The following is a 26,473-nucleotide window of genomic DNA, read 5'->3' on the forward strand; positions in this document are numbered from 1 at the left end:
TGTCGCCATAGAGATCAGAGCTGAAGCAGCACTCCTCTTTTAAACTACATGTGAAAGTGATCCATTGTCCATTCACATGAATAGACGCCAGTAAGCTCCAGTTTTGACTAGAGCGAACTCACATGTAAAGAAGCATCATATGAAAAATTCATGTGTTCTGGCACAATATGGAGAAGTTGGAGTAGACTGGCGACAAATAGACTGTATTTACAGTAATTTGTATGCAATTTACCTTCTTACAAGCATAATATGAAGCTAAAGTTACAAAGGCTATCACATGGTCTCATGTGATAGCCTTTGTTTTTCTTTTTCTATTCCACAAATCATCATAATATGGGATGGGGTGAGGGTCAGTGGATAAAAATGCTCTACAATTCTGTTTAACTGACATTCTAGCAAATTAGATTTTTAACATCAACACCTTCATTAATCCATTCGTAGTTTTAGCATATGATGGCAATATGGTAGTGGCATGTGTAGAAATGTCACCTCACAGTAAGAAGGGTGATGGTTTGAACTTAGTGGAACTTTGCGACCTTTCATTGTGGTGTTTGCATATCGTACCTGCACCTGTGCATATTTTTTAGGTTTCCTTTTACATTGCAAAAATATGCTTATCGGGTTAATTGGTGGTTCTGAATTGGTCATAGACGTGGATATGAATGAGCTCTCAATTTTACGAATTTGTCAACTTTCACCTCATGACAGCTGGGATAGGCTCCAATATTCCCACAACTCCTGGATAAGCAGGAAATGCATGGATGTTATTGATCGCTCTTTGGCATACCATCATTGGACTGATGCTACTGTTACTTAAACTCCCAAACAATGTTTACATCAATGTCGAAAGAATCAGTGTATCCACAAAAATTCTTTTTAAATTCACCGACATTTTTCTGGTTTATGAGCTCTTGGTGTTCATAAAAAGCGTATTCATATTAGTATTTATATCTATTATATGAACAAGTTTTAAAACAAATAAAAAAGGTATTTCAGCCCTAACAGATGTAAGACAATCGCAGTTTGTGTGGAGGGGCAAAGGAACATGTGTGAGGAAAGTATAACACAGAACAGGGGCCCAGGATAAAATGTCCTGACAGGAGCGGCGTGAGTGAAAAATGCCAGTCATGCTCACTATGACTTCAGTAAAGGCCTTTGCTAATACCCACCAACTGTGTCCAAACAACACAAGCTTGACTCATGCTGCCTGCTATGTCTGCGTGAGCAAATGATACAGCATAGTAAAGTCTATTTTCTAAGCTGTCTTCTCTTCTGTGAGCTTGTCATTTCCTCTTTTTTTTTCTTTTTTTTTTTACAGATGATTACAAACTGCACTGTCTGCTGTGTAAACATATATAAATGGCTGGTTATGACATTTGCTGTGTATTTCAGGATGCAGGACGGGAGTTGGAATCAGCCACTCCCCATCTCACTGCTGCTAAAGGACCCGCCACCAGGCGCGACTTTGGAGGGTGATGGGGGCATATTTTCTGAGGCATCCTCTGATGGGGAACTCTACCTGGACTCAGTGACAGAACTGGATTCTGGAGATGGAGACTTTCCGGATCTTACCGCCTTCTTAAGTGCTGAAGAGATTAATCGTAGCCTGGACCTGGCCCGGGAGGCCTTTAATGATACATGCGAATCTGAAGATCCAGGTCCCTCTAATCCAACAGAAGTGGAGCAGGCTCTCCAATCTGTCCCCTCCCTTTCTGTGCCCTCACAAACTAGTGAAAACCTCACTTCAAGCCCAAACCTGCAGCATCAGACCAAATTCCCCAACCCAGATGATAATGCAGCAGTTAATGTTTCCTCCAGCCAGAATGCCCCCCTCAGTAAGCCTGTACATGTGTCCAGTGAGGCTCCATCCTGTGTTGAGAAGGCTGTACGTCACAAACCGATCCAACCAGTATATAAGCAGGATAAACCCAGGCTGGTTCATGAAAGCCTGGAGCTGAATGATCGAGTGGCTTCAGCCACGGAGTTCTGCAGCAGAGCCGCCACATTTATCGAGGAGCTCTCATCCATCTTTAAAGGTCCTGCTCATTCAGAGGCAAGGATGGAGGAGGATTCCTCCTCTCCTGATAGTGGTTATCTGACTCCAAGAAGCCAGCGGCCGGTCCCTCAGGGATCAGCCTCTGGTCCTTCTTTATCTCCTGGGCAACAAGAGGAAGCACAGTACAGGCAATCAGACACGGGGACTCAGCCTGGTGTCCCAGCAGGAGTGGCAGCTTCTTCAAGGTACCAAAACTCTGAAGCTCCAACAGCATACGGACCCCTGTCACCTCCTCGCTTTCTTCAGAAGCTGAAGAGTCAGGAGGTGGCAGAAGGGAGGCCCATTCGTCTGGAGTGCAGAGTCAGAGGAAATCCCCTGCCGTTGGTCAGGTAGGTTTGGATGTGTTTGGATTTTATTGTGCAGGTTGCATATGAAGGGTACCTGCTATCTGTTATTATAGAATATAACTATTGTATTTGGTTCCCTAATTTTATGGAGATTTTTAATTCATAGATTTTTAAGTTTAGTTTGCCATGAAGAAAAGATCCACTTGTGTCTATTAGACTAAGATTTATTAAGCCAGCTCTCTTTTTAAAAGTAGATTTTGGTTGTATTGACTACCCATTAACTGAATAAGGACTGAGGCACTTCTGAATAAGGACAAGGATTCAAAAGAACTGTCTTATTTTTTAGTTGCTTGCGGTTGACAATAATTTGTATTCTAAGTCTATTCCTTTAAAGTTGGCTGGTGAGACTAAAGAAACTAGAAGTTGTCCTTAGCTGTAGAAAACCCAGCAGAATTAAAGCTGGTTTGTTTTTCTGGATATTTTATAACCTCGAGGTGTTACCTTGTAAAAACAGTTGTATGAAGTCTGTGTACTGCCTTGGTACTTACCTGGTCACTTACACAAACATCATGTTTTCTTGGTTTAATTTGCTGTACTATATAATTACATAGCAAACTGACTGATACTGGATTTTTTGGGGGCTGATGCCAAAACAATTAACGGGATTAAAAAATTCTTATCTCAGTATATCTTCTAATATTCTCAAAACGAATCCCCCCCCCCCCCCCCACACACACACACACACACACACACACACCCTGCTTTAGCTTAGCTGTGTTGCTACTCTGCTGCAGCTGCTGCAGAGTGTAAAGAAAAGGATTAATCATCTGTATTTCATTATCTTAAAAGTAGAAATCTCAGAGAACAAGAACTCAAAATGAAACAAACCACTGAATCAGTAGCACCAAGTATAACAAACATGCCCTTTGTAATTTGGTTAAAATAACCCTTTAAGGATAGTTTGACCCCAAGATGTTAAATCAGTATGTTTCAAGAATGCACTGACCTCTATATAACTGTCGTCTAAATCACAGTGTCAGTGATGCTCAACAGACCAACTGTCAGGATCCAGCCTCACTGGCCTGGCTGTTACAGATAAGGTGAGCGAGGGGTGCGAGTTGCCGATGTGTTGACAAGCAGGGGGGACTTCCACTCTGTGTAAGCACATTTGTCCTTTGGTACCTGTGCCAGATGAAGCAGGGACGCTGCTAATTTACGCCTGGATGAACCGTTATTGCTCTTGAGAGGACGGCCCCACTGGCCCCTGGTTACCAGTTCATTAGAAAACTAAAAATACACTCCTCTCTTGTTTCTGGATAAGTCATTCTCACATCTCAGTCCACACATTTGCTGTTTACTACAGAGACATACCTGAAGTAATTAAAGTTTCAGTCTGTTTGAAACGTCAACATCCTTCTAATTCTTTAGCTTCTTCTTTCTTTTCTCACATTTGAACTATTAAACTTACATTTTTAGAACAGTTTCTTCAAGATTCTGTTAACCTACTGGATAGAAACATTTTTTACTTCACAAAGTGCTTCTTTTAATCATTCTATTGCTTATATTAAGCTATCAAAGGTTACACGAAGCTTGAAAATCTGGATGTCTTGTGCATTACTGTACTTCAACTTCACTTAATGACAAAAAATTTAAGCAGGGTTGTCAGACTTATATTTGATCATTATTGGGTCAAATGGGCAAAAACATTGTCCGTATTTAATGAATCATCCATTTACGAAACAAATAGTTAAGAAAAATAAGTATTTCAACAGTGCCTGTTTCCCACATTCAGATGTTCTCATTATATGTAGCATTAAAATGAATGGATCAGACTGGATCTACAAAAGGATAAAAAAGGTGTTATGATCTAAAGTGGAATGAAATATCAATAATATTCTACTTCTTTATTATCCAAACAACTTGTCGTCTAGAAATACCATCCGTCTGCAACAGGAATAGCATCATATTTGATATAGTATGAATCATTCGCCTCTCATATTTTGTAAATATGATGGCTTTATTTTTTGTAAAGCCATCCAGTAGGCCAGTTGTGGCCCCTGGGCTACACGCTTGACATCCCTGATCCAAAAGAGCCAATTGTGGTTCCGCTTAAGTTATTTCCAGCCTTATCTTTCCTTATCTGTATCTTAAAAAAATTTATTAACAGTTTGAAACAAGCTGTTTTATCCTGTCGTCCTTTAAGTCATCTTTCTTCTAACTGACTGCATCTCATAAACAGATGGTTGAATATGTGCCTGAGATGACCAAATTATGGATATCCCCTCTGACATCATACAAATCAGAGAGTAGAAAAAAACTGTCATAAATATACACTGACCTTATTATTTCAAACTCTTTTCCATGTTTGATATGAGCATCCTGTATTATAACAGCATATTTATTATACCAAATAAGTGAACACATAACAGGTCAACTTAAAGGGATTTTTGAGTATGTAATTTCATTTGAGGTGTTTGTGTAACAAGAAGCTATAAAGCCCCATGCTCAAGATATGAATCTCCCCAGTAGGATATGGGGGGCCTCCTCTGCGGCTGTATAAATAGTCATGAGCCAGGCACTGGAATGCAGGCAATGCAATGACTGGGCATTTTCAGTCACCAGACTCTACATCTCCTAACACCTTTTTGGGAAATATGAAGGTAGTGTGTAGGGAAACCGGAGAGTCCAGACACACCGGCGGTAGCTCCATTATATAACAAATACAACAAACATAAAGCTGAGAAGAGTGGAAAACAACAGACTTATTTCACTCTTACCTTTCCACTGTAACATTACAGAAAGATTATGATATTTGTGCCGTAGAAAACAAACTGAGTTGTTGTTGTTGTGACGCAATAAGTTGGAAAATTCTGCAGGTGAGTGCAGATCCTAGCAGCAGGTTTTCTTACTGATTTTTTGCTCTTGAAGTGAGAAGCAGTCAGTATAATCTATGCACAAGGGCTATCACTTCCTGTGTTGGATACTGAATGTGAACACTAGATGGCAGCAAGTTGTTTACCATTCAAAACAGACATGCAGCTTCATCTGTAAGTGTGAAAGATATTTAAGCGGCTGCTTAAAAGGTGAAATTGCAAAGACAAAGATTTTTGTGCTGCAAGTCTAGTTATATGTGATGAACATATGGAACTATATGGCATCTAAAGACTGTTGCTCGTCTGAGTTAAAGAGTAAAAAGGAAAAGGTTTTTTGATGAAACCTATGATTTTTTTAATGTATTTCAAGGCATTTCTTTGATGTTTGGTTACTGTTGCATAGTTGCACAGGTTTAAAAAAAAAAGATTCCTGAAAGGTTGAATTCAAATGCCTCGTTTCTATTAAGTGTTTATTTCCCACAGGCAGCGCCTTTGATGCAATTGCCAATTCGAGCAGGTGATGCACCTCTTCACCTCCGCGTTCTCTCAGGCTAATGAGTTGGTGCTGGATGTGCTGATGCCAGCATTTTTGGAAGGCATTCCTGGTTTCTGGGCGCGGTCTTTTGTGGTCAACCACAATTCGTCTCGGTCAGAGGATCTTACGGTGCTGAGTGCCTGGTATTCTTCAGCATGCCCTCAGTCTCCTCACTCACAGTGTTTTATGTAATGCCCAGCTTTTAATGATGCATTTCTAGTATTTGTGTGCATGTTAGCTATATCCATGCGAACCTGCACATTTTTTCTGTGTGAGGTCATTTTGGCTTGTTCAAGTCTCTGTTTTGGGGGGGTTAAGATTGGCTCTTGGCATGAAGAATTAGGCAATGTATTCAGTCTGTCCAAGCCCCCTGTGTGTTATTAAAGAGAGCATTTCAACACTAAATTGATAGTGTGAGGTCTCATTGTGTGAAACATCCAACACGCCGCAGGTGGCTGCTGACTGATGTCTCGCTGTTTCAGTGTACTATAAAAGTGACAGAGAAAATCCATCTCCCATTGTGTCGTGCCTTGTTGCTCTTTCATGTCATTACTCTAACTGCATGCTGTGCAAACAAGGCACTTCAAAACTTCACTTGGAGCTGAATGAGGAGAGATGTGAGGGTAGAGACCAGCCTTGGCGTCTTGGTTTCAGCCAAATACACAAAACCGCAGGGGAAACTTTTGGAAGCTGAGAGGCTGTGGAAGAATTTGGCTAAGACATCTACACTAGGCAGCATCAAGAAGAGACTCCAACGTCAAGGAGAGGCAAAACTTTATTGAATGATGGTGGAATTTGTTGTCAAGGCATAAAAGGCCAAATACTCACAAAAGCTTTTTATGAAAGTTGACCTACTATGTGTCGCTTTATTTTTTATTTTCAGTCATATAGAATTGTAATTCAGTCAATCTTTGTGATAGTTGCTTTTTAAACAGCCATGTTTCAGTCCAGTTCAGAAACCAAACCGCTTGATAAAAAAATGTATATTCTCCCACAGCCAAAATTGACAAACACGAGGTGTTGCCTTCTTTCTACTTCCTGTTACCTTTTCACATTAAAAAAAAATATTCCGCAAAGTATTTTTCATTGTAGTTATTTTTCTTTTTATTAATGGTGGTTTGTTTGCACTGTCAGGTTATATGTGAGCTGTGTTAAAATATAAATTACTGGTTTTGGATTTGTGATGTTTGACATGCTTGTGTTTCCTGTGTCATCCTCAATATATTTTGGTTACTTAAATTTGCAAACTCTGTAACCGTAGAAGTAGAGGTACAAAAAGTTACTTTATTATTTAACTCTGGCATTATTAATCTCTCTTCCACAGTTTGTCTTTTGTCCCCTCACCCCCAGGTATTTAAATTTACCATTTGTGACAAAACGGGAGAATGACTGCACTATTACATGTTAAGAAAAAGGTGGTCATCATCATTTGTCATTATTAAAGTGAGTCTGGTTTGTTTTTAGCTAAACTTCTGGATTTGGTTTCACGGCTGTTGTTTTTTCCATTTGATACTGAATTTCTTACACTTTCTGGCAGACATACATGAAAGATTCAAGGCTGGGATACCAGCTACTTCTTGTAGAAGTAGTTATCATACCAGCAAACAGCTACAGTAGCCCTTCCTCCCATGTTTTGTGGAACAGACTTGGCAATGAGGTCATAGCAGGTGACCCACTGCTGACTCATGACGTAGTCCCGCTGTAATGCTGACTGTTTGGCCTGTTTCTGGAAAGCCATAACTTTAAATTCTCCCTGGTGGACTCATTTGATCTCTGCAGGAGGAGTGGAAAGGGAAAAGCACTGGTATTTTTATACCTGCGCTTTTTTAAGAAAACATTTGGAGAGCATGATGTCATTCATATTTAAACTCCAAATAATGAGAGAACCTGGAGTGGCTGTAAGTCTCTAACTTTATACGATACGGGAACTATTTTACGGCAACATTCCTGAAACATGAAAACATTTAAGAAGCTGGGACTTTACCTTTTCTGAATGGAGATCTTGCAAGTTGATGTGAGATCGTCAGTTTGACGTATTATTCTGTTCTCACCATACTGACAACTGAACTGTGTTCGTGACTATGTGTTATATGTGTGCAAAGATGTATTCAAGACCCAAGAACATTTGAGCTTGTCCAGTGCAGACTGCCAGAGAGTTTTGTGTTGCAACCATAAATAGACAAAGCAGCTTTCGTGTAATCTATATCACAGACATAGAAGACTATATACACACCTTTTTCCACTAATTCTTCCATTTTCAAATCTGGGCTAATACAGATTATGTACATGAACTTGTTGAAATAACAGAAGTAAAACAATTCTGATGGACGTCAGCAGTAGTCACGCTTAGACGGTACCTCTGGCCCTCAACTGGCTTAGAGACAGAGTGTGAGATTTCACACAACAAGGTGAGACTTTTTTCTGAGTTTAGGAGGCTCCTGACATCGACTGCTTGTGACAAATGGTCGTGAAATTCACAGATATCTTTTTAATCCAGTTATAGATGCTTGCTTGAGTCATGGACACATACCAGGTCTGTCTTGCTTGTAACATGTGTTTTTAATACACAGTTAATTCCATAAGAATTTGCACAATGGTTGTTGTTTTTAAGTTTCTCAGCATCTAAGCAGGTGTTTTTAAGCATCTGTACTCCATCACAGTGGATTTTAGAATTAGTGACTGAATCAAAATGTGACTGAAGTGCAGAGTGTCAGCTTTAATTCACAAAAGTATTGCATTAAGTAGATTAGCGCAGTGGTCCAAATATTTATAGAGGCAATTATCTCTTGGTTTTATCAATGGTAGCAAATTAAAACATTATGCATACATTCACTTCAGCTTTCTGCTGGTGGTTGGGTTAGTTAAGTTCTGTCCATTTAGAGAACACAGCCCATGTTCAACCGGTTCTAGACTGACCACAAATGTGAACCTGAGTCAGTGGAATAGGGGGTGGTAAACATTAGACATCTAACTTTTAACTCAAAAGTTAAACATCTAATAATCTTAGTTTTGTGCATAAAGCATACACAAGGCTAGGAGCATTCTGGGCTCACTTTCAACATCATGTTGAAATCACATTTTATGCTTTGTAGGTGAATCTTTGAATACCATGAAAAATCATTTGATAGAAGGATTTACTGTAAAAAATAACGAAGGAATATTTTTATTCTGCTTCAATTATGTGGGCAGCCTAAATAGTGTCAATAAATCACCACCAAATTAACTATGAGTGCAGAAAGGGTTAAATAAGACATGCGAAGAGAGTGGAGTGAAATTTGTAGGGAGTTATATAAGTGGATCAGTGACAGTTGAAGAAGTGGAATACCAGATTTAATATGAAGCATGTCTGTTGTGGACAAAGGCAGCAGTCATGCACGGCGGGAGGATGGTAATCCAAGACAAGTTCAGCAGGAGGATGGGCAGAGGACACTCCATAAATCTTAACTCTGTACCGAAGCTTCTATTTCTCCTTTAATGTTAGCAGGCCTCTTGACCTCATTTTAAACATGCATCCACTTACCATGAGCGTTAACCAAGCCCATCAAGTCTACGACAGACAGTGACACACGAAGACTCAGACTAAGCCTCTGATTCTTTAAAATTCCTTCTGCACTATAATATAACAAAATTGACTGCGCACGTTTGGGACAGGTCTACAGGTCTGCTGACGGTAACAAGGACTTTATTTTCTGCTTAGACACTTAGGTGCTGTCTGCGTCTGTGCTCTCAGGTAAGATTTGTAGTTCTGAGTCATCCGGGCCTCGGGGTCTGTTCCACAGCTGGACTGTGGAACAGTAAGCAGCGGGTTGCATTCCTCTGTTCACCTGTTAAATGACTCGCAGCTATTCATCATGCTTGATAAGGCATGGCCATTAGATTCAGCTTACAGTAATCTGCCTTTTGATGAGATATTTTAGGCTGTTATTTTTCCTGGATGTTGGATTCCTGCGTGGCTGCCAAAGAGCTGCGTTTGAAGTTGAGCCCGATTCAATTATGGATCGCCGACAATATTGAAGTGGTGGAATTTAGTGCATGCTTTTATAAGAGTTTGTGCATCTAAAGTGTTATTATGTGTACAGATATAGCAGCGGACTCTGCTGGTACTTTAAACTGTAAAATGTGCGTACATGTACTGTCCACTTGGCAGTGTATTGTGCGAAAAACAGTCTGCACAGGGATGGCTGTGTTACGAGCAGACGAGGTCAAATGGGACTCATAAAAACAAGCTCAAGTCTTCCTTCCCATGTACATGTGACAGGATAACAGCTGTGCGAATGTTAAACTGTCTTACACAGAAACTCGAGATATGCATCTTCGTTCCTTCGTCTCTCCATGTTTGTTTTTTTCCTGTGACTTGAATAAAATATCCCTGCCTCTCCACCCTTTTCAGTTTAAGCCTGAGATTGATATCATAGGGGGCGACACTTGTAGTGGGGGGTCTGCAGGATTTGGTTTCATATCAAGGGAAAGGGGAGGTGGAAAAGAGGAAGATGTTTAATGTCGGGCTCTCGGTGCAACTGATGTGAGCTCAGATCTAAGTCTATAAATTCGTCGGGAGGAGAGAAGGTTACAGAGTTCATTCAGACCATGTCGACAAAAACTTCAGCCACTGGCTCCGCTGGCAAATGTCTTCTACTCTCTTTCAGTTTTCAACACAGCAGAATTGCAGGGTGTTTCACTTCTGACTCATGTGCATCCAGTTTGTGAAATATCTTATCAGCTTTCCTCATACTTCCACCCTCACAGAGTGTCTCAGGGTGGCTAAGCATTTGCTTTCGAGCTGTAAATATTCATGGCGGGTGATACTAAGGTGATTTGTCACGGAAGCAGATGTTTTTGTATGTTTGTAATTTTGTTGCATGGTTATGGCTGAGTGGTAAAAAAAGGAATCATTTGTTTATTATTTCTTGTATATTTACTTGAGTTGGTCTACAGATGGTCAGAGGTTTACTTTATGAGTTACTCTTGTGAAAGATGAAACTGTACAGTCAGTTGTGAGTCCCAACCAGTATCATAGGGCATATTTTCAAAAAAAGCCAGGGGGGTACGTGGACAAATTCCATCAATTCATTTGAAAAAAAAAAAAAAATCAATTCAGCTGACATAAACAAGTAAAAAAATAAATAAAATTAGTAGTTAGAGGAAAAAAAAAACAGACACTCAAAATAAATAAATATGTAAGAAGACAATAATTAAAAATAAAGAAAAAAATCTTGAAATTACTTGAAACAAGGATGTTTAAGCAGCTTAAAAAGCTATATTAAAAAAGTTTGAAACGGTTAGATACTTGTATGTCTAATACATGTTTTTGTCAGAATAAAAAGTTGAAACAAGTAATTAAAATTCCAAAAAAGATTTGCAAACTCTGGGTTAAAGTTATAGAAAGTATAAAAAATGAGCATAGCCATTTTGATACATAGCCAAATGGGTTTGAACTATGCATGCTTAAATTTGTCCCATCTGTCTTAGTCTTTATCTCTGTGTTCTGTCTTTAGCGGCTCCGTAGTCTCCCCAGCCCATCTTGTCTCTTGCTCCCTCTCTCTGTGTGTTCCTCTTTCCCTCACGCTTCATCTGTCTGTATTTCATCTCCCTTACCTGTTCCCTTGTTCCTCCTTGTGTCAAGTTCACAGGTCTTAGCTGTGGTCTCAGTGTTTGTACTTCCTGTCTTATTTTGACAGTCTCCCATCCTGTGTTCAGCGTGTTCAGTTTTGCTACCCGTCTCGTTATGTCTAATTCATTCTTGTTGTGTTCCCATGTGTTTCCACTTCCCTTATCATCCTTCAGTGTACACATCGTCCCGGTCTTCCTCCTTCCTTTATCAGTTCTCCCTCCATGTTCTTAGTGTTAGTTTCGCCCAGTTTAGTTACCACTACCTTAGTCTCCTTTTGTTTTCATGCAGCCTTAATAAACAGCCTGCTTTTTGTTAAAACCCAGTTTCACCCCCAAATGTCAGCTTTTGGGTCCTCACTCTCCGCTCCACACGATCTGCCGCCGCAGACTGGGTCAAGAAAAGGCCCATCAGCTGTGTGTGCGCTTCTTTGAAAGCCAAGTCCAAGGAAAAGGGCTGTTAGTGAGTAGTTGGCAGTTTTTTGGTGATTTTTGGCAATTTGTTAGCAACCATAGAAATAACAATAAAAATTTGAAAAACCGGTAGGGGATTTTTTTTATTCCCCAGCAACTGAAGGTTGCCAGGGGGTTACTAGTCAGTCTTTAGGCCTGTGTGACTGGGGCCTAACCATAATTGACTGATTAATGACAACAGTCCTAATCTAACTTAACATTAATTCAAACATTTATATTTTAACTTGAAAGGTTGTGTTCCCAAAGGGGTTCCTAGGCCCATATTATAGACTGAATTTAAAAGCTGGCAGTAACCAGAATCATGTCACTCGCTGGTTATCAGAGTCCATTGCCATCTTGGTGTTTTAAAAAAGAAGTGACAAGTGAGGGTTGGATTTGATTTGGAAACCAGCATTTACTGTAAAGCACCCCTGCCTTTTTGTCTTTCTGGAAACTAAGTAGAGCCATAATTTGCAAAATAAACTTAATGTTTTATTCAATATGACCTGATTTTAACAACTAAGCCCATAAACTCATAAACAGAAAGTGTTTACTGAGGTCATAGAGAAAGTGAGCTGAGGGCTTCTATACAATCTTAAAATGCCTCCCGCTGGCTATTAAAAACAATGCGGGTTTAATGCACTTCCACACTAGCTCCACTTTTCAGACTGAGGAGCTACATCCGTCTTATACTTTCTATGGCCCATCTCACAGAGCTGCTGTGGGGGCATTAGATAAAAAAGATTTAACTACTGCAGTAGGTGACTCATTGTTTAACCACACTTATGACAACACATCTGGTCAGTGTACTTTGAATATGGTATTAACTATATCTGATGGTTGTTCCCAGAAATATATGATACATACCAAAATGAGTGCTGACACAGGCTACTGCGTGGTTTGCCTTCAACGGAAATTACTCAGATGCTGGAGATAAGTAGTTGCGGTTATGAAAGAACTAATGTAAATCAATGAAATTTAGTATGGCACTAACAGAGGCACTCCCATAGGTGTCAACGCATGAGAAAAGACTTTGCTTAACTTCCTTAATTCCAGAACCGCACCAGTCGCAATTAATGTAACTTTAACCCATAACTAGTTTCAGAAAAAAATGTGAAAAAGCCATAAACATGTAACCTCAATAACAACTGGCCAATTAGTCATCTGATCCACTTCCTGTAAGTACAGGCAACATGCTGCTCCTGAATTATGTGTACTCATTTATTTTTATGGCTGATATGTTTAATTTTTAGGCTCTTCTGGAAGTAACTTTTGTTGGTTTTCATACTGGATTTATTTGAAAGTTTGGACGATTTATTGCAATCACAGTATGACATCATGAGAGGACATAGCCTCTGTTTTTGTTAGTGTCATTTGGTCTCCTTGGAGCAAAAACAGGAGTTGTCATGGCAGCATGGCCTCCATTTTTGTGATGTCAACTGAAACTTCCAAGACCTTTTTAAACAGGACGTAATGTGTAAGTGAGTCTCTGATTTAATGCATACACATGTTTGGTTGTTTGTGGTAGGAATGGGAAATTATTGAACATTTCCTGATTTGTGTGGAAGCTTTTCCTAGTGTCTTTGTTAACCTGTGTTTGTATGTTTATAATGTGAGATTTATAATATGATGTTTATAAATACAGCCTGATATGTTGTTGACTTAATTTTGCAAATTTCTTGCCATCTATACAGTAAGACAATAGCAGTGGGTCTGCGAGGGCTATTGTCAGATACCTAGTAATTAATGGGAACATCCAGAGACTGTAAAACCCAGTCTTCTCATTAACCCAGGTTTTATAGTCACTTAGGGGGAAGAACAGTGCTTTTCAGGTTTTATCACTACAAATTAGAACAAGTTTCTTCACAACCCACATAATGACAGGTTGTGCAAGAGGGACAGGACATTCAGTTCTTTCAGTTTTACTTATATAATGCCAAATCACAATAACTGTTACCTCAAGGTACTGTAAAGATGCTACAACGTCATAGAGTGAAGCTCAGTGATACCAATGAGCGAGGAAAAAAACAACTTGGAGAACGAAGGGTCGGACAGACTAGGAGAGAGAAATGACAAAAAACTAATTATGTGGAATTCCTGCATATAAATCCATGGGGAGTAAAAGAGAGGAAAGCAGGATGGAGATGCTCAGTGCATCATGGGAGGTCTTCTACCAGACGAGAGTAGATCAGGAATGAGCCCTAGATACTTTTTTGAGCTTTTAGTTCCTTAATGTCTCATCTTTGCAGTTGAAAGTGATAAAAGTTTCTTCTTAATGGGTTTTTGGTTAGAGGTTTTTTTTTTTACACTTTATAACCCAGTGATATCCCACTCTGAATGTTGAAGCCATTACCTGCGAAGCCATTTGTTAACAATGTGTTTGTGAAAGTTATATTAATTTATAAAAAAAATCTACGTCATAAGCTTTTCTTTCCCTTAAAGGTTTATTTTCTACATTAATCCAAAAACCTTGGAAAAACACCATTTGCTTTAGGTTAAGGGTTAGATAAAGCTACCTGTGTCTATAGCAGCCAACTAGGAGATGGTTTTGAGTTACCAAATCCAGCCCTAGCCATTAGCACAGTCTTTCCAGAAGCAACTTTTGTAAACTAGCAGCTATTTTGGATTGACTTTGGGCAGTTATTTTGGAACCCCTGTCTAAATGAATGGTGAGAAATTCATATCTCTAGTTGCAGTAGTTACTGGGCCATAAAATGTTCAGATTAGTATCTCTCAAGTCTAATAAAAACTGTTTCAAAACTTGGGCAATTTTGTCACAAAATGTAATTTACAAAGCTTTTTTTCCCTCTTGTCCAGTTATATAAGTGTGAATCTTTACTGTGGTTGCTAGTATGTTCCCTTAAGTACAGAGAGGGTGACTGTCGTGAACCCAAACCGAGGAGCCTGACAGCTAAAGGCTCTAGTCCTCTGTCTTGCTTTTCTAACGCTATAAACCACAAGAAAACATTTCCAATATGAAAATACTGATACTATAACGTTGATAAGATATATTTATATATATGCAGTCTCCCAGCAAGGTTCTTTTCATTGTATATTTGCATGTAATCTGGTAAAATTTCATATGTAAACATGTAAGGAGCAGACCATCTTCGTAACAAGCACCACAAACAAGCCCACCTGCCACGTCCTACTGGTAGGCTCTTTCTGGCAGCGACCAAAATATCACAAGTTCAGCCTGCCTTGAAGCCTGAGTGGAGCCCCCGCAGAGAGCGAAGCACACCGCACCCTTTCATTCTGCCGTGGATAGTGCATCAGACATAAATCTGCTGACTCTAAACAAACCACCAGTACCACATTTATGTTTGCCAAACTAGGTGAATTTGAAGCTAGGAGCATTTGAGATTATTATGGTCTCGTTGTGTGTATGTGTCGGCATGGGTGTGTACAAATCATGACGTACCCACACTGCTTGCAGTAGCCACAGCCATCTGTCTTGTACTTGCCAGGTGATGCCAACTCAAAGTGGTCTATTTGGATCCTCACTTATCCAAGTTATTTTTGTTCAGGCCTAACAAGGCTTTTTAAGTGGCCTACTTATTTCTGGCATGTGGGATTTATTAAGTAATGGTCAGTATAGTTAGTGTCCTCTCTTTTTGGGGCACACTGTAGTGTGTATTGCAGCACTGTCATCTTTTATTTTGATGATATCCCTCTTCCTGCAGTCACAGATCAGAGGCCCAGAGGTTTCCATGGTGGCAGGGTCATTTGGCTTAAACCCAGTGCTCTCTGTGGTGTTTTTGATGGTCAGCAGACTGTGGCCGGGATCTGTATAGGAGCAGAAGTTTTGCTCTTTGTTTGGGTGACAGAGTCCAGAAATACACAACCAAAAAAGACTGGGTTTACTTGTTAAAATCCTTTTAGGCCACAAAATGTTTCTCATCAGAGGAAGTTTACCTGCATCCAGCTTTGAAGGCTTTAGAGTGGCAGAGAGTTTGATTGGTTTGGGCAGGATTTATCCTTGGTGTAGAGAACACAAAAACATGGAGACATTTCAACCAACCACTGGAATTATATGAATGAATTCAATGTGGCCAACTGTGAAGCAGTTTTTGTGTTTTAAATGAGACTTAAATGTATTTTTTCTGCTCTTCTGTCTTGTGTGGAATTTGGCAGCCTGGGCTGCTCCCTCCCTCTCAGCCCTCCGCTCAGCCCGAGTGTTGTGTGTGTGTCTGTATGACTGCGTGACTCAGAGTGGCTGTCCTGGTGTGAGAGTGTCAGTGTGTGTCACGCTGTCAGGAGGAGAAGCACTGTGTGAAAACTTCAAGATCAAGGGAATCTGTGTAAGTTTGATTTATCTGACTGGGAACAGCACAGCAGCTCAGGTAAGTCTGAAAAACAACCTTGATGCCATCTGTCACTACAATTCAATGGAAGTCAAGCTTGTGTGATGAATTTCTTTGATTTGATCTTCAGCCTCATTGAACATCACTGTAATAAGGGTAACAGACTCATCAGAATTTGGGTTTTCTAGACGAACACTTCTAACTTTTTACTGAATAAAACAGTAATGTAGCTTTCTGAAACAACACACGATAAACTGCGGATTTTGTATGTGAATGAATGAATACGTTCATTCATGTATATATCAATCCTTTTTTTTTCTAGGGACGCTACTCACTTTAAAAAATTAGATGAAATATGTGTTAGTATGTGTGTGGGTGTGTGTGTGTGTGGGGGGGGGGGGGGTTCCCCCTGAGTGCTGAGGTGTGTGCATTTGTAGCTCAGCTGCTGCAAATGTCTGTCACTATTTCAGCTGAATGTGTAAACACGCACAAACAGACACACACGTCAGTCACTATAACAATTAATTACTGCACTGACAAATGCAGTTAGCATTCAGTATCTATTATTTCTGCTACCCACCGTATGAATTTCACAATGATGATTCAGACTGAACCATTTGCCTGCTTGGCACAGCCACACTGAGCTCTGCTCTCTTGCAGTGGACAATGCCAGTTAATGGACTTGGTTAAAATTCCTTGGAGAAAAATATCATTCGTTTCATCCGGTCAGAGCTTTGACTGTCAACTGCAGCTGTCTTCTAGCTGGAATATTCCGGTGAACTTTGACCCCTGATGCTGTGCCATCATTAACCAGGCTCCATCAACAGAGGCCCTTTGCTTCTGTGTAAAGCTCGGTTTCTCCATGTATCATCTTTAATCAAGACATGCATGTTCTTCAGTCACGCAGGAAAACGTTTAAACTGAGCTGTTGTGCTAATTTTGTAGTCCAGATGATAATACTCAAACAAAAAGGCTGCAAGATAGAAGATGATCATTTACTTTGGCTTTGACTAGAGCAAACACTGAGTTTCTGAGAAATCCTTTAACAAATCTGAATGTCATTTAAAATTATTGCCTCCTTCTCAGCTTCAATTATATACAAACATTTTTTTTGACTACTTGAAAATAGCCCTCCAACAATAAACTGAATAAATATTTCACAAGTTATGGCCTCACATAAGTATTTACATGATCAGTACATTTGATTTACTTTTATTTACCGTACTTTATACAACATGCCTCATTCTCACACATTTGTCACTGCAATAAGGGGAATGTTAGCGTTAATGTCAATTTAATTTAGTTCAGTTTAGTAATATTTATCTATATAGCACCAATTCAGAACAACAGTCCTCTCAAGGGAGTTCTTCCTCCCCACTGCTGCCAAGTTGGCAACAGCACTTTAGCTTAAAACTGTCACCTTGCCCAACACAATGACCTGAAAGATGCTAAATACTATTTTAGATGAGGAAAGATAAAGAATTTCTTTGAGGTTTTGATTTTTTAATTCAATTCAATTCAATTTTATTTATATAGAGCCAAATCACAACAGCAGTCACCTCAGAGAAAAACCCTACAATCATATGACCCCCTTTGAGCAAGCACTTTGGCGACAGTGGGAAGGAAAAACTCCCTTTTAACAGGAAGAAACCTCAGGCAGAACCAGGCTCAGGGAGGGGCGGCCATCTGCTGCGACCGGTTGGGGTGAGAGAAGGAAGACAGGATAAAGACATGCTGTGGAAGAGAGACAGAGATTAAAAACATACGATTCAATGCAGAGAGGTCTATTAACACATTGTGAGTGAGAAAGGTGACTGGAAAGGAAAAACTCAATGCATCATGGGAATCCTCCGGCAGCCTACGCCTATAGCAGCATAACTAAGGGAGGATTCAGGGTCACCTGGTCCAGCCCTAACTATATGCTTTAGCAAAAAGGAAAGTTTTAAGCCTAATCTTAAAATTAGAGATAGTGTCTGTCTCCCGAATCCAAACTGGAAGCTGGTTCCACAGAAAAGGGGCCTGAAAACTGAAGGCTCTCCCTCCCATTCTACTTTTAAATACTCTAGGAACAACAAGTAGGCCTGCAGTGCTCTAATAGGGTGATATGGTACTACAAGGTCATTAAGATAAGATGGGCCCTGATTATTTAAGACCTTGTATGTGAGGAGCAGGATTTTGAATTCAATTCTGGATTTAACAGGATTACAACAGGATTAACAGTATATAACTATGCCAGCTGCACTGTTGGGTTATACCTAGCTAGCTAAATGCTAACTTGAGTACTGTATGTGAACACTCTCACAGCAACAATACTATGATGATAAATTCATGCTTGCCCACAATCCCAGTTTTTCTAGGTTTCTCCCACATTTTAAGACAGTCTACTGGCACCCTCCCCTTTTTGCTGTTTTCCTGGGAAAGTCCTGTAATTTGCACAAACCTCAAACTTTATAATGAATAACTGGAATACATGCACATGCATATCCACATGTTTTATATTTGTCTAGTGTTACTCAAGTTGCCAGATTGTCTATGAAACACAGTCTGCATGCAATTTCAACACACCTGTCGGGCAGCAAATAACCAGATTCAAGGTGTGTGGAAGCAGATCAGTTAGCTGATTGCGGTTTTAGCTCTTGCTTCACCTCTCAAGCTTTCCTTACTGCCAAAATACAATACAGATAGACTTGAAGACATAAATAAATAAAAGAGAATTGAGTTATATGTGTAACCCGTCGAATGGGTGTGACACAGACTTTTGTAAATATGGCAAGAGTTTCACTAATTTGAGCTTCCGGAATCAACAAATCTCAGTTTACGGATTCTAATGTCATCACAATTACTTTACACATCAACAGCCCAATTTTTGTTGCTCTGTAGATCCTAATTTAGAATACTGAAAAAAGAAAAAGTTTTTTTGTTGGGGAAAAAATATCAATCCATCCCAAAAGGTTGAGTCTGTTCATCTGGACGTAGCATTTTCAGTGGGAGAAACGTTTCGTCAGTCATCCAAGTGACTTCTTCAGTCTCACACAATTGATCATTGATCAAGGACCATTGATGAATGGCCATGAGTACCAATCCCCGAGTTGGGAAATGGCTGCAATCACAGCATTGTAGGATGGTGAAAGATGTACCCTTAGGCCCCCTCCTCGATTCAGAGATGGTCTTTCCCTTTTCACGTAAATGGCCTCCTTCACGCCCCGCTCAAACCAGCGTCCCTCCCTGTCCAGGATGTGTACATCCTCATCATTGAAAGAGTGTCCAGTGGCCTGTAGTTGTAAATAGACTGCAGAGTCCTGGCCTGATGAGTTAGCTCTTCTCTGTTGTGCCATAAGCTCCACCAAAGGTTGTTTGGTTTCTCTTTATAAGATTGGGGAAACCTGCTGTCAGCTGAGACTGAAGTCACTTGGATGAGTGACGAAATGTTTCTCCCACTGAAAACGCTACGTCCAGATGAACAGAATTAACCTTTTGGGATTTACTTACCTGGATGATTGAGCATGCATCAACAATTAATCCATCAAATAGTAGTTGTGATAAACTGACCTAAAAACCAAAGCTGTCAACTTACAGGTGATGCAAGAGGACAAATCAGAGGTTAAATAAAATCGGTAGGATTTATTCTCTGTAGACAATGACATTTGATGTCAATGTAATTGTTAGTGTTTCACCCTGCACCAAAGTGGTGGGAAAACTAGCAATAAGACTGGTAAGATCTACTATTGCATTAAATAAATTTTAAGATGAATGCAATCTTGTTAGTATGATTAAAATTTCTGAACAATTACAGCTTTGAGTCGGGCTTTAACCCTCTCAATTCTAAGCCATCATGAACTTAACTCCAACGCTAACCCTACACAATCAGAATTAAGTAATTTTCGTTTTCATTTAATTGTTCTCCCAAGTCTTTATAATGTAATAAGGGAGCAGCTAAAATAATTATTCTAACTGACACATAACTATTCACTTTTTTTAATCATCAATGAAAGATGTCAAAACTTTTGAAAGGTCCAGAAATCAAGTTGGTTGAATATTTCATTCATTAGGTAAAATAAACTGCCGGAAGTACAAACTGCTACCTGGAGGTGTGGCTAAATGATGCGTTATTTTAGAATCTTATAATTTAAAGTATTAAGGAGTACTGTGGTGGAAATGTTCATGATTTATGGAGGTTGTGCTCTTGGCCTTTTGGCTGGGAGCTTTAAAGTTGGATTGATTGCTGGTTTCAGTCGGCATCCGTGAGGAAAGGAAACTCAATATGCTTTCTATGTAGTGTTTGCATAAACTGAGAGATTTGTCTGTCGAGGATAATAAAATCAGCACTGCTTGCTACAGTGTGGGTAGTTTCAGTTGACCTCTATTGTAGTTTGTAATTAAGGGTAAAGACAGCCCCGATGCCGCTGCTCTTGTCCAGTTGAACTTTAGCTGAATTTTGTGGTCTATAGGCTTGAAACTTAACACTGAGAGTTTGAAGGAATAGAAAAAGTAGTCAGGAAGTAGTCTGCCCATGCCTTATACCCTATATCGATGGATGAATGATTTGTGTGCATTTTGCATGCTGGCCATTCCTTCATCTTTGCCAAGGTCATCTTAGTGATTGAACCCCCCCCCCCCCCCCCCCCCCCTCTCTCTTTTTCTCTTCCCTCTGTGCTCTGGCCTTCATCTGTCTGGGTTTGTGGTGAAACTGAGCTTTGCTTCATAAAATTTTCCATCAACAGAGGCAAATAACAACAGGGTCAAACGAGGAGAGTGTGGCCCTCAGCACGCATTATCGAGGCCAGGGCAACAGCCTCTGGTTTGGCCTGTCATATGGAATGCTCTCTTCTTCTGTATGGAGCTAAGTTAGCACAGAAAGCACCCGGCGCTATTCGAGCCATCATCTGGCCTCAATTGTCTTCACTGAAATCTGTATAATTGCTTTCTCACATGCTATCATTGTTCAGAGAGTTGGTGACAGGCTGTTTGATGGTGATGGTGGGTTGTTTAATCAGCCTCTTGGCTTGGCGCCCTTGGGCGGAGGGGGAGGTGAATGAAGAGGTGAGGCGTTGCTCGTGAAGCCCATTCATTCTCAGCTATTTTATATGCATGTTCTGAATATTTGTGTTTTGTAATAGTATTGTGTTAAGAGGAAATGGGTGGTAATTCTGCACTCTGCCAAGAAATTTCCACCTTCACTCAGCTTTCTTTAACACACCCTGCTTCCCCTCCAAATCAGGCTGCTGGTAGCTCAGTTTGTTCTGTGCGTGCTGCACTGCTGCATGGGACTCAGCAAAGTCCTCCCCCCCCCCCCCCCCCCCCCCCCCGTGCTGTTTAGGCCTATCATGATGCTCAGCGCATTCCACAGAAATAGCGAGGAGATTAAATAAACATTACCGTCTGTCTCTAAATGAGTTTACTTAGTAATTATGCATAATGGTAGATCATTAAGGTTGATTAATAAGGGTTTTTACTGTTGTGCTTGTTGGGGATGATCTTGGCTTCCCAGTTTATGCTCTGTCAACCCTCAGAGGAGCTGATGAGTCCTGCCTTGCTCTGTGATTTGTCAGAACTGCGTGTCTGAACAAATTTCCATTTCCATTTGTCTACTGTGTACATGGCCTGTGATTTAAATTTAAGGAGAGACCCTTGAGAAGTAAAACTACTGAAGGCAAAAAAAAAACCCCTCTTAAGACCACTAATATGATAAATGCTTTAATTGCAATTCTGTTTTTTCATTTCGCTTGACACATGTTGCTGCGTGGAAACGTCTGGATGGAGTCAGGCCACCCTGTGGGAAACCTATCCCCCCGTTGTTTGCTGGCCTCTGTTCACTATAGTTACACTCATGCACAAAATGCTCACTTACACTGCCTCTGACAGCTTTAATATCCTCCATCACAAAAACCATAGTCATTACTTTAATGATGTCATGTGTTACATCAAGCCCTTTCCTGTGTGTGTTTAATTTAACGGCACTTGAGAAATGCCCAAGTGATTTTCCTATACTGAAGGGGATTTGTATTGTGCAATCTGCAGATGTAGTGCATATGGCTGCAAAGTCCATTGTGAACCATTTTTTATTAATACGGCGAGTGACTTAAAAGAAAGTAGTGAGGTGAGCAGCCAAGCAAATCCCCAGCAGACACTGCAGTCACACAGATGAGTTGTTTTCCCTTTTCTCTGCCTGGTTATAATCCAGAAAAATGGATTTCAAAACCACACAGACATATTGGTTTGCTCAAAAATGTCAACTTTTTACTCTGTCACAGGCTGCTGTCAATTTTGAATTAGGTTATGAGAATTCAGAACAAAGTTGGACTAAACTGGATCTAGTGTCATCCCAGCCTTTTCTGTCTGGGTTTTAGTTGTCTGAAATGTGGTAGATGACTCCTTGTCTTTGTTGCTTCAAGGGTTGACACGACGGTGAATAATGTGTCCTTCCTTGAGTAGCTCTTCATTACTGTCATTCCACATTGTCTGTTTTGTATCATTTAACACACTGGTGCCTGGCTAACCTGCTTCTTTTGTTTCAGAGAGAGGAAAGATCCCACATAAGTGTAATTTCCATCTCCTTGTTTTTATCATAGATAAGCTTTAAGTCACATTTTCAAAACAATCCTTATCTATTATAGACTCGCCATTGGTGTAGCCCTCAAGTTCATTGAGGTCTCAGTATTCTCATTCAATGAGCATACACTGAATGATCCTGATTTCTGACTCTAATGAACATCAAAATTTACAATATTAACTTACTGTTTGACTAGTATGACCTAAAACTAGTGACTGAGCCTGTAAACTTATCAGGAAAGTGTTTATGGAGGTCACAGACCAAGGGAGACTAGGACCATTTTTCTATAGACTTAATGCAGCTGAAGTTGTTTGGCAGCCAGAAGAGTCGCCTCCTGCTGGCTATCAGAAAGAATGCAAGTTTAAGGCAGCCCCAGCTACATCAATCTCTTGACATCATGCAGAGCCGAGGATAGAAAAAAACGTCTATAGCCAGAGCTTTTAGGTTTTACAGATTATTTGCGCTTATGCAAACTAAATTTTTTAAAACTTTGGTCATGTTTAAAATGAGCTGTAACAGGAAAAATAAGGCAAATATTCCCCAAATCCTTTTATCAATCAATGAAGGTGGCTGGTGTTAAAGGCTGAGAAAGCTGAGAGAGGCTGACAAAGCTCTGCAGTGTTCAGTCGGTCTCTGATCCTGATGAACCGCTGAGTGTGATCTGTCTCAGTCATGACAGGGCGTATAATTTTTCTTATCCGACCCCGCCTGACTCATGCTCATTCACATTCTCTTACTGTACTTGCCATTCATACACTTTCTCCGCTTGCCTCCCACACCCACACCCAGTCTCCCAGGTGTAAATCCCCGATTATGAAGTGTTGTCTGGATATTTTGGCTGATTGATTGATTTCTGGAAGAGGAGTTGGCCTGATGTTTGACTGACACAACAGGATGTATAAAATCATGTAACGGCCACACGGCAGGATGTCAGGAATTTTTACGCAGCTCTCCCAGATAGTAGGAATGTTCTCAGGTCTGGGCTCTGGAGGAACATAACAGCTGTTCGTTCTCCTGGCATTTTGGGAATTCCAACCCTCTCCCTGTCAATTCAGAGGTCAATATTTCAATAGAAGATACACAACTTCCATTTAGTATGGTGCTGATGAAGTGTGCTGATGTACTCTTTTTAAAATACCTTAAAACTACGACACCCAGAGATACAAGTGCAGATAAAAGTAACAGTCTCCCCACAAATCGAGGCATTTGAAGCCAGGACTTGAATGTGTGTATTTTGTAGGAGATGGTTGATTTGATTCCTGCTGTTTGATCCTCTATTTGATGTGGTAACATAGGGCTGGTAGAAGAGGGGGGTCTGCTTTAATCATAACCCTGTGACGAGTGATGAGACGTATGAAGCTGGTTGTGTGGTGGACTCTCTCATCTCTCCTTGGTCCCAGATCAGGGAACAAAGTCTGTGTTAGCAAAACCCCAAGGAGGTGGTGCAGAGCCCAGGCGCCCATCCAGACACACAGGCTTCTGATTGGAAAGGGGGAAAGGGTGTTTCTGCTTCCCGTAACACGGCGTCTTGTTCATGCCTCAATTGGCAGCTATGGAAACTTAGACATTCCTGGTATGTGTGTGCGTGTGTGTGAATGAGTAGATGTTAATGTTCATTTATTTGGCAGGCCTCCATCATATTTGGAAGAGGTGTATTTAAGTTTTTGTATTTGACAGGATGAGTTGTGGCTTTTTCTTGTCAGATAGACAAGACATAAATTTTTGTTATGAGTCAAACGAGTCTATAATATAGGCTTCTTTTTAAGTTTCCATAAAGGTCGGGGGGTGCTCTGTTATGCCTTTCTTTATTTTCTATTGAAGTATCATTTTAAATATAACCAAAGTTTCAAAAAAATTAGGTCAGTTTATGTAAGAGTAAATCCTTTAAACCAAATACTCTAGCTTCAGACTGCTCTAAGTTAGCCTAATGGGAAGGGAAGGGAGCCTAAATGGCTTGTTATAGATAGGAGCAGCGCCAAACTCCAGTATAAGATAAATAAGGATTTTTTGAGCTCTGATCGATGCAATCATACTTTTGTAGAGTCCAACATTTAAAATATGGAGCTGTTGTGTGTTGCAAAGTCTAATAAGGAACCTGTTTGTGTAAGTAAGTGGCATACTATTCGTGAATTTGTTTTGAGTAGGACCTCCTTTTAGAATAGGAATAGGAATGTCTTTAAAAAGGCAGAATAAAAAGAGGAAACCTGGAGAGAAGATTCATAGATTTAGTGAAGGAGGGAATGTAGAGAGCTGGTGAGACAGAGAAGGATGCTAAAGAAAAGGTGAGTTAGACACAGATGATCTGCTGTGGAGACCCCTAAACAGACTGACCCAAAGGCAAACAAGATCTTAAAAATGATTTTAATTTAGGTCTCTTATGAATTATTACTATAACATGTTGAGGTAATCAAACTTGTCTTGTACTTCTTCCTTTAGGTGGTTCTGTGAAGGCCGTGAGCTGCACAACTCTCCTGACATCCAGATCTGGAGGGATGGTGACCTGCACACACTGGTGATTGCTGAAGCCTTTGAGGACGACACAGGACGTTACACCTGTGTGGCTTCCAACAGTCTCGGAGCAGATAATACTTCAGCTGAGGTTTACATTGAAGGTCAGACAGATCGTTTCATTACTTCTTCTTGGGGTTGTTGTCAACCAACCAAAGTCTTGGTTGCCTGAAATGATACCTGTACGTAGTCAATTGTTCCCAGGCGATGGAGGGTTAGAGAGGGTTAATTTTATCTGCAGATTAACAAAATGTTCCACAAAGTATATCATGCGCTCTGCCTGTTATGCTTTCTAGCCTAAATTAATTATACACACATGAAAAGGCAGTATATGCAGCACATTGAAACACTGTAAATCTTGTTATTTCAAACTGAAAACAAAACAACAGACAACAAGGAACTTTTATACTTATGTGAGACAGACATCCAGCTTTGTTTGGGTTGCTCCTTGGGTCAGATGCTGAAGCCTGGTGCAGTTGTGACTGCACAGTATGTGTGTTGTCATATAACTAAAATGCACTTACACTTGACTTTTTAATAATCTGTTTTAAGCCAATGCAGCCGTACTAGCAAATTCTTTGACGTGTTGTAATCTAACTTGTAGCTATCTCTAAAGTCCACGGTGGGAAAAACATGGTGGTGTTTAACAGGTAATCTGTTCCTTCTGATGCAAAAAATTATGGGAGGCTACAAAAGATTGAAAGGCTATTTATATAGTGCTTTTTGCCCTATGGATGTAATAACAGTAATTGTCCAACCAATGAAAATTTGGTTAGATGAAAGTACACACCAAATAACTGACCAGTTGAGACTACAGAGATGCTTTTGCAAATGTATTGACTGATATTAAGTCTTACAGGAGAATACAGCCAATTGTTTAATTCATCTTATTGCTGTGGTTTGATAAGCAATGCCAAGAAAGAGCACTACAGATGCAATGTTTGCTTTGAGTGTTGATGAACACTTATAGATAAGGCCGGAAGGTGCAGCTTGTTTGCAGCGGTGGTGGACAGGCTAACAGATGGTATGCTACAGAGAAGAGGAATGACAGTCATTAGAAATAAGACACGCGTGAAAATGAGAGGGAGACAGGTGTAACAGTCAAGCTGCAAGGAAGACAGTGAAGGTAGATGAGTTTAAATACGTGGGGTCAACCATTCAAAGCAACACAAAGAGAGTCCTGGCAGGGTGGAGTGGGTGGAGATTAGGGTCAGAGGTGATTTGTGACATAAGGATAACAAAATGAGAGAAATGGATGCTTTACAAGTTGGTAAAGAGGCCTGCTATGATGTATGGTTTG

General features: G+C 40.2%; 1 protein-coding gene across 5 annotated transcripts in view; it reads left to right on the top strand.

The window, feature by feature from the left end:
• palld (palladin, cytoskeletal associated protein) overlaps positions 1 to 26,473 on the top strand; it is a 67,265-nt gene that overhangs the window by 820 nt on the left and 39,972 nt on the right. For 4 of the 5 annotated variants that reach the window (XM_087836142.1, XM_087836144.1, XM_087836143.1 and 1 more), the window contains exons 2-3: positions 1,393 to 2,385; positions 25,102 to 25,277. In XM_087836142.1, coding sequence (XP_087692268.1) covers positions 1,394 to 2,385; positions 25,102 to 25,277 — 1,168 coding nt within the window. In that variant the 5' untranslated portion in view covers position 1,393. Of the gene's footprint in view, positions 1 to 1,296; positions 2,386 to 25,101; positions 25,278 to 26,473 lie in introns of those variants that run through there. The other variant, XM_087836141.1, reaches the window with a different exon arrangement.

This window comes from Neolamprologus brichardi, chromosome 23 (genome assembly GCF_056152115.1).
Source record: "Neolamprologus brichardi isolate AB-2024 chromosome 23, ASM5615211v1, whole genome shotgun sequence".
Taxonomy (NCBI): domain Eukaryota; kingdom Metazoa; phylum Chordata; class Actinopteri; order Cichliformes; family Cichlidae; genus Neolamprologus; species Neolamprologus brichardi.